General features: G+C 47.7%; 1 protein-coding gene across 1 annotated transcript in view; it reads left to right on the top strand.

Moving 5' to 3' along the window:
- MECR (mitochondrial trans-2-enoyl-CoA reductase) overlaps positions 1–13,037 on the top strand; it is a 36,895-nt gene that overhangs the window by 10,295 nt on the left and 13,563 nt on the right. The window contains exons 2-4 of the mRNA XM_049617647.1: positions 3,066–3,163; positions 3,622–3,753; positions 10,830–10,973. Coding sequence (XP_049473604.1) covers positions 3,066–3,163; positions 3,622–3,753; positions 10,830–10,973 — 374 coding nt within the window. The remainder of the gene's footprint in view (positions 1–3,065; positions 3,164–3,621; positions 3,754–10,829; positions 10,974–13,037) is intronic.

Below are 13,037 nucleotides of genomic sequence, written 5' to 3' on the forward strand. Positions count from 1 at the left end.
GACTTGATAAACTAAAAAGCAATAAACTCATGTAAGATGGTCTTAAAATGGTGTCACCCCTTCTGTGTAATGAAAACACTGAGGAAGGAGCAAGTGATTTTTTTCAGGACCAAGAAGAGGGTCAAAAGAAGTCTTAAAGGGTGAATTGAACCTCTTGCTCTGCGGAGAAGCAGTGGAAAAGAAATTCTGGGCTGAGGGAAGAGCATGTAAAAAACGGGCAGAGAAAAAAAAAAAAAAACGGGCAGAAAAAAATGTCTTTAAGTAGCTTGAGTACATGGACTTTGCTGGCTTACAGAAAAACTCTGATTTCTGCAAAACGTACGAGAGAAGCAGTACGGATAATACAGAGAGGCAACCAATCTGCAATCCATTTGCTCTGGGCGGGATTTTTCTCAGAATGCAGGCTTACACATCTGTTCTCTGTGTGTTCATAGAGAAGCATCACTGTCCGGCTGATGGTCCCTGTTCTGCCTGCTGCTAACCCCTCCCCGTCTCCCCAGGCAGGTCCAGCAAGGACCAGGCCTCTACACCATGCTGCCCTCCGCTTGGTCTGCTTAGCCCCTTACCATCTGGCTTCTCTAGCATCAGACCACCAGGTTCAAATCAGATCAGCCACTTACTTACTACTTTTGGTGGCCTTGAATAAGTTATTTACTTCTTTTGTGCCTTTGTTCCTCAGCCATAAAATCAGAATAATGGTAGAAAGCTGGCATTGAAAGCACTTAGCCTAGTGTCTCTCTCACTGATAAGCACTCAAACAGTACTTATTATGATGATGATTATTATAAGGACTCCCCCCTCCTCCAGCTGTGTATAAATACACACGTTCCTTAATAAGCACCTAAACAAAAAGAGCCCTTTCTTTTTTCTCCCTGCCTTGGTCCTAACTCCTTCCTAGTTAACTATTTTCTATAGAGTGTCGCTAATCCAGTTTTTTGCAGCTGTTTCTTAGTCATGGTAAGGCATGGTCTGTCTTACTTTGGTCATGGTCCAGGACAGGGATTCCCAGATTGAGCCCCTTAGGTCGCTAGGCGTCCTTGTAGGCAGTCAGGGGCATTCCCAGGCTATTTTCAGGATTCTAATAATAGAGCACAGTAATTTGGAGTGCCAACTTGGGAAGTAGGGGAGCCCTGCCACTGACCGGTTATCTCCCCCTGTGTAAGTTTCATAATCTCCAGGAGCCTGCATTTCCTACTTGACCGAATGGGACTATTCATACTTTCCTCACAAGGGAATTGTATCTTAGATCAGATCATGTATTTAAATCCCTTAGCACAGGACCTGATATATTACAAATACCACATACACACCTGCCACCATTATTGCTACTATTAATACGAGGCATTTCTTGAAAATCACACTTTTACCTCCAATGGAGCCTCAGGTATAATTAAAAGGTCAGATTTCTGCCAGAAGTGGGTAGGGGTATATCAGCCTAGTTCAGTAACACTGTTGCCTAATGCTAAGAACCTCTGTGTGGCAGTTATATGTGCCTTCGGTAACTAAAAATGAGAATTATTACAAGTACATTGGGTAGAGGATAGGGTGCCTGGGTGGCTCAGTCGATGAAGCGTCTGGCTTGAGTTTGGCTCAGGTCATGATCTCAGGTCTCATATGATCTCAGGCTCATGATCGAGCCCCATCAGGCTCCACACGCTGACAGCACGAATCTGCTTGGGATTCTCTCCCTCTCTCTCAAAATAAATAAACCACCAAAAAAGTACATCTGGGTAAAGGAAAACATTGCGAACATGAAGTCTTGGTGTGGAGAAATAAAGGAGTCTTTGGTAATTAAAAAGTCACCAAGACACACTGGTCTTGTACACTGATCAGTGCTTTCTGGGTGGAAGGTCTCCAATTTTTTTTTCTTTTTTTAACTTACAAGAGCATCCACAGGGGAGGGGCGGGGGCGGGGGGGGGGGGGAGGTGGGGAGAGAATCTTAAGCAGGCTCCTCGCTCAGCCCCAGAAGGTCTCCTTTTATAAAAAATAAAAATAAGGGGCACCTGGGTGGCTCAGCCGGTTGAGCGTCTAACTTCGGTCATGATCTCACCGTTTGTGAGTTTGAGCCCCGCATCGGGCAATGAGCCTAGAGCCTGCAGCCTGCTTCAGATTCTGTGTCTCCCTCTCTCTCCTCCCCTCCCCTGCTCACGCTGTCTCTCTCAAAAATAAATAAACATTTTAAAAAAACATTTAAAATAAATAAAAATAATACATGGACATTGCCACCAGCCCTTTAGCAGGTTTAACCCATTAACCAAAGCTCTAATGCATAAAGACATTAGTCCCATGGTGCCTAGGGCCCACTGTGAACAGAGTGTTACCACCTAGAAATCCCACCTGTAATGGGAGAGGCTCTTGGCAGTGCTATGGCTCAGCTCTCCTTTCAGCATCCTTTCTGACCAGGATTCGGGCCCAAACGGGACATCACTCCAGGGGGTGGATCACAGTCACCCAGGGAGTTCTTCCTGAACTACAAAGGGCATCTCTGTTTCACCTGCTCTGCAACTAACAGAAATGTGTGAAAGAAAGAAAGAAAAGAAAAGAAAAGAAAAGAAAAGAAAAGAAAAGAAAGAAAGAAAAAGAAAAGAAAGAAAGAAAGCTACCAGAGAACAAATAAGCTAGCCCACCGTGTCTCAGTTATGGCTGTCTATAAGACCCACTTGGGGCATCCCTTATCTTGAGATTCTGGTTCAGTAGGTCAGAGCTGGGGCCTGAGAATCTACATTATGCCTAAGCACACCAGGTGATTCTGGTAAGCAAGTTTTGGAAAACACAAGGCTAATCCAGGCCAGCAGAAGGTTTCACTGCTTTCTGTCCCAGAACGGGCAGTGGGATTGAGAGGGCGCTAGAGATTTTCCATTTGCAGTTAGTGAGAGAGTTAACCTGTAGCCTGTGCTAATTCCTTACAGCACCTTTCTCTCTTCTAACAACCTTAATTCCCGGCCACACAATGGCAGCTCAAAAATCTGGCCACCCTGACCTACTTTGGGGAGATGATTTGAGCAAAAGACGCCCTGTCTATCCTGGGTGACATTAACATCTCTCTCTTTGGCTTTGTGTTTAGACTGAAGGACCTGGAGCTAGCTGCTGTGGGCGGATCAGACGTCCATGTGAGGATGCTGGCGGCCCCTATCAATCCATCTGACATAAATATGATCCAAGGTAACCTTGGTTTCTGTGGCTTATGTTAATTGGCTTTTTTGCTTAGCCCGCCACCTCCTCGATTCCATTCTTCCTCAGGTGCGGGTGTGAAATTCCTGTGATTAGCAGCAGCTGTTCTCCAGATGAGCCATCTGCAGACTGCAAGCCCTCTCTGGCCTCCCCTCTCTGGAATGTGAGGCTTTTTTGAGAGTTAGGAAGATTGCAGTGGGGAGTAAACCAACCACTGTGAGGTGCCTGCGATATGCTGGGCTCATTTCATACATTAGCTAATCCCCATAATAACCACGAATGCTGAAAAGTATTCTCCCCTTTACAGATGAAAAGGCTGAGGCTCAGAGAGCCTGGTTACACAGCAGGCCAAAGGCAGACGCCAGATCAGGCTCAGATCCAACTCTATAAAGTTCATGCTCTTTCACTGCCCGAGCTTCACCAGGTGACCCTCTGCTCTTCTCCCTTAGGAAATTATGGCCTCCTTCCCAAGCTGCCTGCTGTTGGAGGGAATGAAGGTGTCGGACAGGTGGTAGCAGTGGGCAGCAGTGTGACTGGGGTGAAGCCAGGAGACTGGGTGATTCCAGCAAATGCCGGTTTGGGTAAGTTTCTCCAGGTGTCTGCAGCCTTTCGTTGTTGCGGATTGTATTTCACCCACACTGGAAATGTTTGCACATTGGCTCAGTGTAACTGAGCAATGCGGGATTTATTATTGAGTCCATGTACCCACTGCCAGTAGGGATGGGAGCTGGACAAGGAGAGCAGAAAGTCTGTTTCATCTGCTCTGGGGGTGACGACCTGTTCTCTCATCTCCTTGGGCCCGTATTGATCAGAGCTGTGATTCTCTGAATCCCTGCATCCCTAAATCCCTGCTAGATGGTACAATGGGAAATCCAAATAAGACAGCCCCTGCCCTGCAGGAGGTTAAATTTTAATTGAAGAAATCTCCAAACTAGTAACTTCAATAAAGGGTGTGTTACATGTTACAAGTTTAGAGGAAGCCGAGGACACTTCTGGCTCCTCTGTGTGCCCGCGAATGTGTGTGTGTGTGAAAGAGAGAGAGAGAGAGAGAGAGTCTTAAGGAAGGATCAGGGCTTCACAGAGGAGGCTTCTCTGGAATGGACCTTTGACGGGTGAATTATGTGAGGTGGAAATGAGCCAGAAATCATTGCATTTGGAGGGAGCAAAATGAGCAGACCCAAAGGTCGGGTTGGAAAATCGTGAGACATTCAATGTAGCCTTGGCAGTGGATTTGCGCACAGAAGTCTGCTTAAGTGATAAAGAAGGTCACACAGGTAGTGGGGCCACATGGGAGAAGCCCTGCAAAAGCCAAGCTAAGAAGTTGGGGTTTTCTTTGATATATGGTGAGTCGTTGGTGAGTTTTGTTCTTTAACACTTCACACTTTTTGAGGCACAGACATTATATACAGGATCGTGACAGCAATCACGAGAGGGAAGCAGGGAAGACACTAACCACCCCATTGGACATATAAGGAACTGAAGCTAAGGGGGCACCTGGGTGGCTCAGCCAGTTAAGCAGCTGACTTCGGCTCAGGTCATCATCTCATGGTCCGTGAGTTCGAGCCCTGCGTCGGGCGCTGTGCTGACAGCTCGGAGCCTGGAGCCTGCTTCGGATTCTGTGTCTCCCTCTCTCTGCCCCTCCCCCACTCTCACACGCACGCGCTCTTTCTCTCTCTCAAAAATAAATAAACATTAAAAAAAGAAGAAGAACTGAAACTTGGGAAGAAGCCCTTGTCCAAAGAGCAAACTGAAAGAGAACCCACCAAACTCTTATTCCCACTCTGTTTCTGCTAAACTACAGTGTTAGGACCCCTTGGGTTATAACTTACAGTCAACGCAAACTTGCTCTGCAAAAAAAGAAGTTAATTGATTTTTGGAACTGGGACGGGCAAGAGATGGAAAGCTGGATCCGGGAACCCCAGTGATATCAGAGCTCATTGTGTTTTCTTGCTAGTTCTCAGATAGGATCTGCCCACCTAGTGATATAGTAGCATTAACAAATATTTGTTGTCTACTCCCTTTGCACCAGGCCCTGTTCTAAGCACTTTACATGTATGAACTCAGTTATTCCCACAACAGGAGGTAGATATGAGATAAATATTAAATATTAAGCAACTTGCCCAAGATCACCTAGCCAGTAAGTGGTACAGCTGAGATTCAAACCGACCTTTCATAGATGGCCACCGGCATCCTGACGTTTGCATCAAACGGGGAACAAATGAACATGGCCTCCACAATCTGGCCAGTGCAACCACATCCCTCCACCAGCAGGGCTCTGACTGACACTGCCTGGGTCTTTGCCCATCCATGAACCCCTTCATACTCAGTATTTTTACACCATCTAAACTGCAAGTTTTTTCACAGCATAACTGACTGGCCATAGGCAATTTTGCTGTAAAAGACAAAATTGTGAAAAATAAAAGAGGGACACTCACTAAGAAGGACATCATCAAACACAAAATGAGTAATGAAAAGACTACTGCAAAATACAAACTATTTCAGTACATTCAAAATGTATAGTGTAGATTCATGGCAATACACACAAATAACTGATTTTATTCTGTGGATCCACAAAATGTTACCTAAGCACTTGTCCTCAAAGTCTTTTGTTCCTAGTATCACACAGTTTTTTGGTGCTTGTTGACTCGTCTCCTCAATCAGTATGGCACTTTTGTTGTTGCTGTTGTTGCTAAAATGTCTTCCTTGATCAGGTTCCAAATACTAGGATGCACATTTGTAACTGGGCTTTGTTTCGGGTTGTGAAAGCCTTTCACATTGTTGTCTGGTTTTGGCATATTGTCACATTTCCACTGATAGACGTTCCAAAGTTCTCTGGGAAATGTGGGTTCAAAACTCTATGCTACTTTTTAGACTGTTACAAGGGCTAAAGTTGATATAATATGAAATAGGAGGACTGTGTCAATGGAGAAATGAAACCAAACTGTCAACCAGCAGATGAAACCAACAAACTGTCAACCAGTTTTTGTTTTGTTTTGTTTTACAGCAACATTGCCTTATGTAATTAGTTATATGGCAAAAATACTTGTGGTAAAGATACTTATGGCCTAGAACCACGCCAGGAGTATGGGGTTGGGTCATTCCAGTTGCCTCAATGGAGCGTCTTACCCACCTCTGTGGTTTAAAGGGTGGGGCCTTGTGGTTGACAGCCTCAGAGGTTAGGAGGGAGCATTTCTAGAAAGAAAAAGGTACCAGGCAGGAAAAAGCAGTAACAAGTCTATTAGAAGCTCTTTTCTTTGAGATCAGATTTGCTGCCAAGAATGGCCCCACTCTCTCCTGCAGCCCCACCTGGCCGTGAAAGAGCCAAGCCATCTGAGCAAACTGAGAGCTGCAGGATTCACTGTCGATGCGGACGGACTGGTGCTTTGAGGCCGCCCCCGTCAGACACAGTCTCTGCCCTCAAAGTGTTCTTGGCTGGGGGTGGGGAACTCGAGAATGGAAAAACAACACGTAATACGCTGACAGTCTAGTTAGCGCTATAATGAGAGGATGGACACGAAGGCGAGAGCCCCCCATCTCGGGGAGCATTCGGAGCGACTTCCCAAAGAAGTGGTGCTTGAACTCCGTCTGGAAGACTGAGTAGAAGCGTAGCCAGTGGGCTAGGTCAGGAAGCGCTGACAAGCGGTGCAGCACGTGCAAAGGTACGGCGGCAGGAGAAGGCTCGGCACTGTCGGAGCTGCTGTAGCCTGGTGCGGCTGTGTCCCTGCGGGGACGTAGGAGAAGCGAGATGAGGCTATAGAGGTAGGCGCGTACCAGGCGGTACCTGGTCATGGAGGCCTGATATCTATGGTCAGAGAGAGCCCAAAGAAGAGTTAAGAATGAGTGGGGGCGCCTGGGTGGCTCAGTCTTGGTTAAGCATCGGACTCTTGACTTTGGCTCAGGTCATGATCTCCAGTTTGTGAGTTTGAGCCCGCATCGGGCTCTGCACTGGCAGCTCCTCTCTCTGCCCCCCTCGCTTTCTCTCTCTCAAGATAAGTACACTTAAAAAAGAAGAAGAAGAAGAAGAAGAAGAAGAAGAAGAAGAAGAAGAGGACCAGACTTGGGCAGCACAGAGCATGCTCTGGAGAGGCAGAGGGAGAGGCAGGAAGCCAGTAAGGAGGTGGCTAAACAGATGGGGCTTCAGTTGATAAGGGTCTGAACAAGGCAGTGCCACGGGGCTGGGAAGACAGGTTGGAGTTAGGAGCTAGAGGAACAGAACTCGGTCACTAGATTTGGAGAGAAGAAGGGACGTCTGCCAGGGGTGTAGGGGATAGCGCCTGTAGAGGTGGGTGTCAGCCAGAACGGGGATTTCTCCCCAGAGAAAAGGGGAATCTTTCCCACCAGGTGCCAGTCAGAGAGCAAGAGGATTTTATAATGACCGGGACTCTAACTCCGTTTATTTAGTAAACATTTTGTGAGCCTCTGCAGTGTGCTGGGCTCTGATATAGCAGTGAACAGATGTGGCCTTTCTTCTAGTGAAGACTGCAGTTTGGTAAGAGTGGCAGTCATTAAATAAGTCCTCAACTGGCCAGACCTTGGTCATCCTTCATGTTACTGAGTTGTGCCCATAGCCAGCTTTTTCCCACATGTTGCCAGTCCCCAGGGAGACTGGGCCAGAGAACGTGCAGACTGACTTTCTCATTGGAAACCCTCAAAACCCTCGCGAGGCAGCACAGGGCAGCAGCGAGAGCACCTATTGGGAATCTTCTTTCACCCTCTTGGGTGACCTTGTTTAAGTCACAGCTACTTTGAGCCTCAGTTTCCGCATCTCTAAAGTGGAGCTAACCATTGTTGCTGGCATATCTCAACTAATTCATGCAGCTCAGCTGAGGGATACGTACAACCATTTTTGCGAATTAAATTTCTATACACATTAGATCAGGGTCAGCAAACTTTTTTTTAAAGGACCAATTCATGGGGTGTCTGGGTGGCTCAGTCGGTTAAGCATCTGACTATAGCTCAGCTCATGATCTCATGGTTTGTGGGTTTGAGCCCCACATCAGGCTCTGTGCTGACAGCTCAGAGCTTGGAGCCTGCCTCGGATGCTGTGTCTCCCCCTCTCTCTGCCCTTCTGTCACTTGTGCGTGCGCTCTCTCTCTCTCTCTCTCTGGCCTTCTTTCTCTCTCTCAAAAATAAATAGACTTAAGAAATTGTAAAGGACCAATTTGTAAATATTTTAGGCTTTGCAGGCCAACTGCCTACACTCAACTCTGCCATCGTAAACCATCATGGACAATACATGAAAAGTGATCATGACTATGTTCCAATAAAACTTGGCTTACAGAATCAGGTAGTGAGCCAGGTTTGGCCCACGGCCGCAGTTTGCCGACCCCCGTGTTAGATAGTGGAGATGGTTAAGGGTCAGTTGCACAGGAGCAAGGAACAGGAATCCTGAGAACTAGAGCATGGGACTTAGGACCAGAAAAGGAAACCAAGAGACATTACACACCTACTACGTACTAGGCACGGTGATAGTCTGTACAAATGTCATTATATTTAATCTTCACATAATGACATTAGTGTCAAAGAAGGTAAAATGAGAATTCTAAATCACACAAATCAGGAATGGCAAAGCTGGGAGTTTTAAGCAGGTCCCCCACTCCAGGGTTTAAGGATTTTTACTTTAAAACCCTGAAAGCCCTCAGGGCTGACCATGGGCGCTGCCCCCATCCCACCCAGGTTCTCTTTAGAAGAGGATTAGGGACTGCCAGGCCCCAGAAATTTGTGTCAAGCTCTGAATTTCCATTGTTGTGCCTTTAAGGGAAATTAGAAAACACCCCTAATTTCATGCATAGAAAACCCTACACTAGGTGATTGGCCGGAGTAGACACGGCACATGTTGGCCAAGAGAAGTAGGGGCCATGATGACGAAGGTGACCGTGAAGATTTGAAAACCAGGCTGGGTGAAGCCCAGAAAAATGCCAGGATACCGCCTAGATTCCAAAGGAACCCGTCAGTTTTTCAGTGTCTTATTTTCTCAGCCACAGATCTACCAGTGCAGCTCTTAATAGAATGTGTTCCTGCCTCTTGTCTATACTACCTGGTCCCTAAAGCCCACATTGTCTCTCTCCACTTACAGCGCAAGTAGTAGTCACCTAGGCTGTCCCCTCCACCCCACCCCTGACCGTGTGGAGCCAGGGTACCATTAGAATCCCAGCAACTGGGCAGGGGCACACGCTCCAGAGCGGCCCCTAAGGTACCACAGCCACCAGATTCCAAGCCAGTAACAGTTTCTCTAAGGCGACCTAGCGAGTACACGGTCCAAGAGCCAAGGCTTGAATCGCGTCTGTTTGTCTCCAAGTCTGTTCTCCTCACCTCTGCTTTACACAGGATCCTGCCCACATGGGTGAGCACCTGTCAGATGCAGGCTGTGACCCATCAGTGAAATTGATCCAATGGGTTGCAAACGGCACTTTTCTCCCCTAAAATCAGTCACAGTAGAATAGAAAATAACAGGATATCATACATAGTAGGGTAAATATTGTCCCATGAGCCTTTGATGTCTGTTACCTGTAGGGGTACATATTTATATATGTGAATGTACTGAGGGACAGCGTAGCTCACGGTTACTGTGGGTCAGGATCGTGAGAGTCTGGGGGATGTTCCTGTGGTCCAAGCCACTTCAGCCATGGCCCGAGCCTGCCTTCCCATCACTCTCTGCCCTGCAGCGTGTATCCTCCTGGGTCCATCTTCTGTCTGTCCTTCCTCAGAGCCTCTCCATATGCTTTTTCCTCTCCCTAGACCATTCTTGGTGCACTCCGTGAGTGACATTCTTGGCATCAGTACCCTTTAACTCTTAGCCTGCACCTCCTCAGAGAAGCTGTCCCTGACCCCCATCTCAAGGAATTCTCCCCACTGCAATTGTCTGTTTCTCGCCTGATTTCCCCTGGAATGAAACTCCGTGAAAGGACGGAACGCGTCTACACTGTCCGAGCACGTGGCCCCCAGTAGGTGCACACTAAGTATCTGTAGGTGGGGCGCCCAGATTAGTCGGGTGACTTTGGGCAAGTCACTTTCTTGGCTTCCTACCCTGTTAAATGAGGAGGTTAAACTCGATGCTCTAAGGGCCTTCTCAACACTGACATTTTACAATTCTTTTGTCTGCAGCTAGAACATGGCCTGGAGGTTAATGGTCACTTCTCTCCAGTTTACAGGAGTTCGTCATTTCCCTTGTGTCATTTGATTTGTGCAGCAGCTCTTGGAGGAGGCCAGTATCATTTACATATGAGGGTAACCAAAACTCAGTAATTTGCGCGAACCAGCAGACCAGCAAAACCAGGTCCCAAAGCTACGCCTGTGACTTCTACTTTCGTGCTTTTTTCTGTAATACCGCCCAAGTCAACGTGCCATACGTAAGGAGAATGAGGACCGAATAGGGAAAGGGAGGCTTTCGCAGCATCTCTTGCCCTGGTTGTGATGTTACTCACAATCCAGTAGTTTCAGATCCTTAGCTACATCTGATGGAACTAATGTGCTAATAACAAAATCGCTATCATGAGTACTCAGAGATTCAAAAGGATTTCAAGATCTTCTTTCTTCTCTGAGTCTTACTTGAATTGAAGGCTGATATCTTAGGTGCCCATTTACTGAGGAGGGTGTCTTGGGGCCAGTTGTGGAGAGAGAGCCTTTCTCACGACCCCGGCCCCATCCCCTGACTCAGGAACCTGGCGGACTGAGGCTGTGTTCAGCGAGGAAGCACTGATCGGAGTTCCAAGTGACATCCCTCTTCAGAGCGCCGCCACCCTGAGTGTCAATCCCTGCACGGCCTACAGGATGTTGATGGACTTTGAGCAGCTGCAGCCAGGTAGGAACCGCCAGGCGCGGGGAGCAGGCTGGGATCTCCTGACTGGGTGTGACCCAAATCCTGACCCCGAGGCCCTGGCAGCTCACCAGTAAAGGGGCCGAGAGGAAGACGGGCCCCTAACCTGGGCAAGTGTGTGGTTGCTGCTTTTGTTTTGTTAGCTTAGTTCCTAGAAAGTGTGCTGGAACCTCATGAGGAGAACACTCTGGAAAACCGCTGAGGGATCACATTCCCTAGAGCTTGGGATGGAATTCTGCCATTCAGCAGAAACGTATGGCGCTGTGCTAAGGTCTGTGACACAACAAAGCCAGACAAGATAGACAGTGCCTGTGTTCTCAGTAAAATGCTGAACTGAGTAATTCCACTCAGCATTTCTATGGCACTTTCCAGGTCACATAAGTGCCTTTCCATGCGTTACCCCAGTGACTGCATTAAATCTTCAAAGCAGTGTGGTGAGGTTAGTATCACTGGTTGAGAGTTCAGGCCCCAGGCAGACAACCTCAGTCTGAATACCAGAATCACCTTTCGCTATGAACTGACCTCTCAGATCATCAGATTTTTCACCTATAAAACGGACAATAAGCAGTTTTGATGGTTAGCTGGAACACTGCGGTGTAACACTCAGCACAGGGCCTGGCACACAGCGCAGTAATTAAGCGCTGCTTTTATTATTCTTCCTTTTCATAAAGGAGGAGACTGAGGCCCAGAGAAGTAAACTCCTTGGGCGAGATCACTCAGCAAGGAGATGACAAAGCCGGACGTTCTATTTGGGGTTCCCTGAAAGCAGAGCCTGAGGCAAGGACTGAGTGAGGGTGGACAGTTTGCTGGGGAGGTGATCCCAGGAAGCAGGAGTGAAGGATTGGGAGAGGGAGCCAGGGAAAGGAGGAAAAGCCAGTGAAGGCTGATTACTGCTGCGGGCGAGCAGGGCTCAGTCTTGCTGGGAGGAGGCCTCCAAAGATCCTCATAGAACCCACCTCAGCATTGGCCTCCCATTGTTGGAAGGTCACCCTTCACACTATGCATGTCCACAGACTATAGAAGTCACCTAGTCTAGCTCTGCCACGCCAGTGAGGAAACTGAGGCAGAGATGTTGGAACGCAATAAGCTTAGATTGCCACTGATGCTTGTAGCTGGCTGAAAACCAGTCCCAGCTTCCTGCAAAGAGAAAGGCAGGTTCTCCCAGCTGTGCCAGGGCGATCCCAGGAGCCTTTGGTGGAGAAAACCAGTCCTGGTTAAGGAGACGTTTTGGTCACCTGCGTCGCATCCCCTCCGGCCACCTCTAATTTGGGCACAATTGTGGTGGACATCAGGGTATTCTGACACCACCCCACCTCAGTTGCCCGTGGCATCTCTCCACCTGCCTGCCTGAGGGCAGGTGTGGTCTGGGCTAGATCAGTGTTAAACTAAATTGTCATACTGACCATAGTAAGAATTACATTTTACACTGTAATCCAGTACATAGATATAGGTATGAGTATATATATAACGGAAACCAAAGTTTTATGGAGCGGTATTTACCCTTACTATGTGTGATGCAGTGTGTTCTTCTTAATTCTCTGTTCCTCAATCTTAACTGAAAAAAAAAATGTTGCTTACAACCCACTAGCTTGATTTCATAACCCACTGATGACAGTCTGTGAGCTGACTCCTGCCTACAGAGAATGGGCATTCTTCTTCCAGGAAATCCCCTGTCTGTAGCACCAGATCCCTGCATTTCAGATCATATTTCAGGGTGACAGAGCACCTTCCTGGACACAGTGGCATTCGACTAATCCGGAGCATCCTGATTGGCACTCCCAGGATTCCTGTTTTATGCGGAGGAAACGGAGGTCATGACCTCTCTCATGTCATTCAGTTACAGTCAGTGGGGAAGCCGGGACTCACACCAGGTCGATCTGATTTCAGAGCCCATGTTTTCCCCAGCATGCCACGCTGCCTCCCCCATTGGCTAGTTCCAAAGCCTGGGCTTTGACCACAGACTATCTGTAGGATGCTGTTTCTGGAGCTCTGGGTTTCTCCAGCATTGATCCCATTTCAAGGCAGTGTGCCCTTACTGAGCAGCACAAA

This window comes from Panthera uncia (assembly GCF_023721935.1).
Source record: "Panthera uncia isolate 11264 chromosome C1 unlocalized genomic scaffold, Puncia_PCG_1.0 HiC_scaffold_4, whole genome shotgun sequence".
NCBI lineage: Eukaryota > Metazoa > Chordata > Mammalia > Carnivora > Felidae > Panthera > Panthera uncia.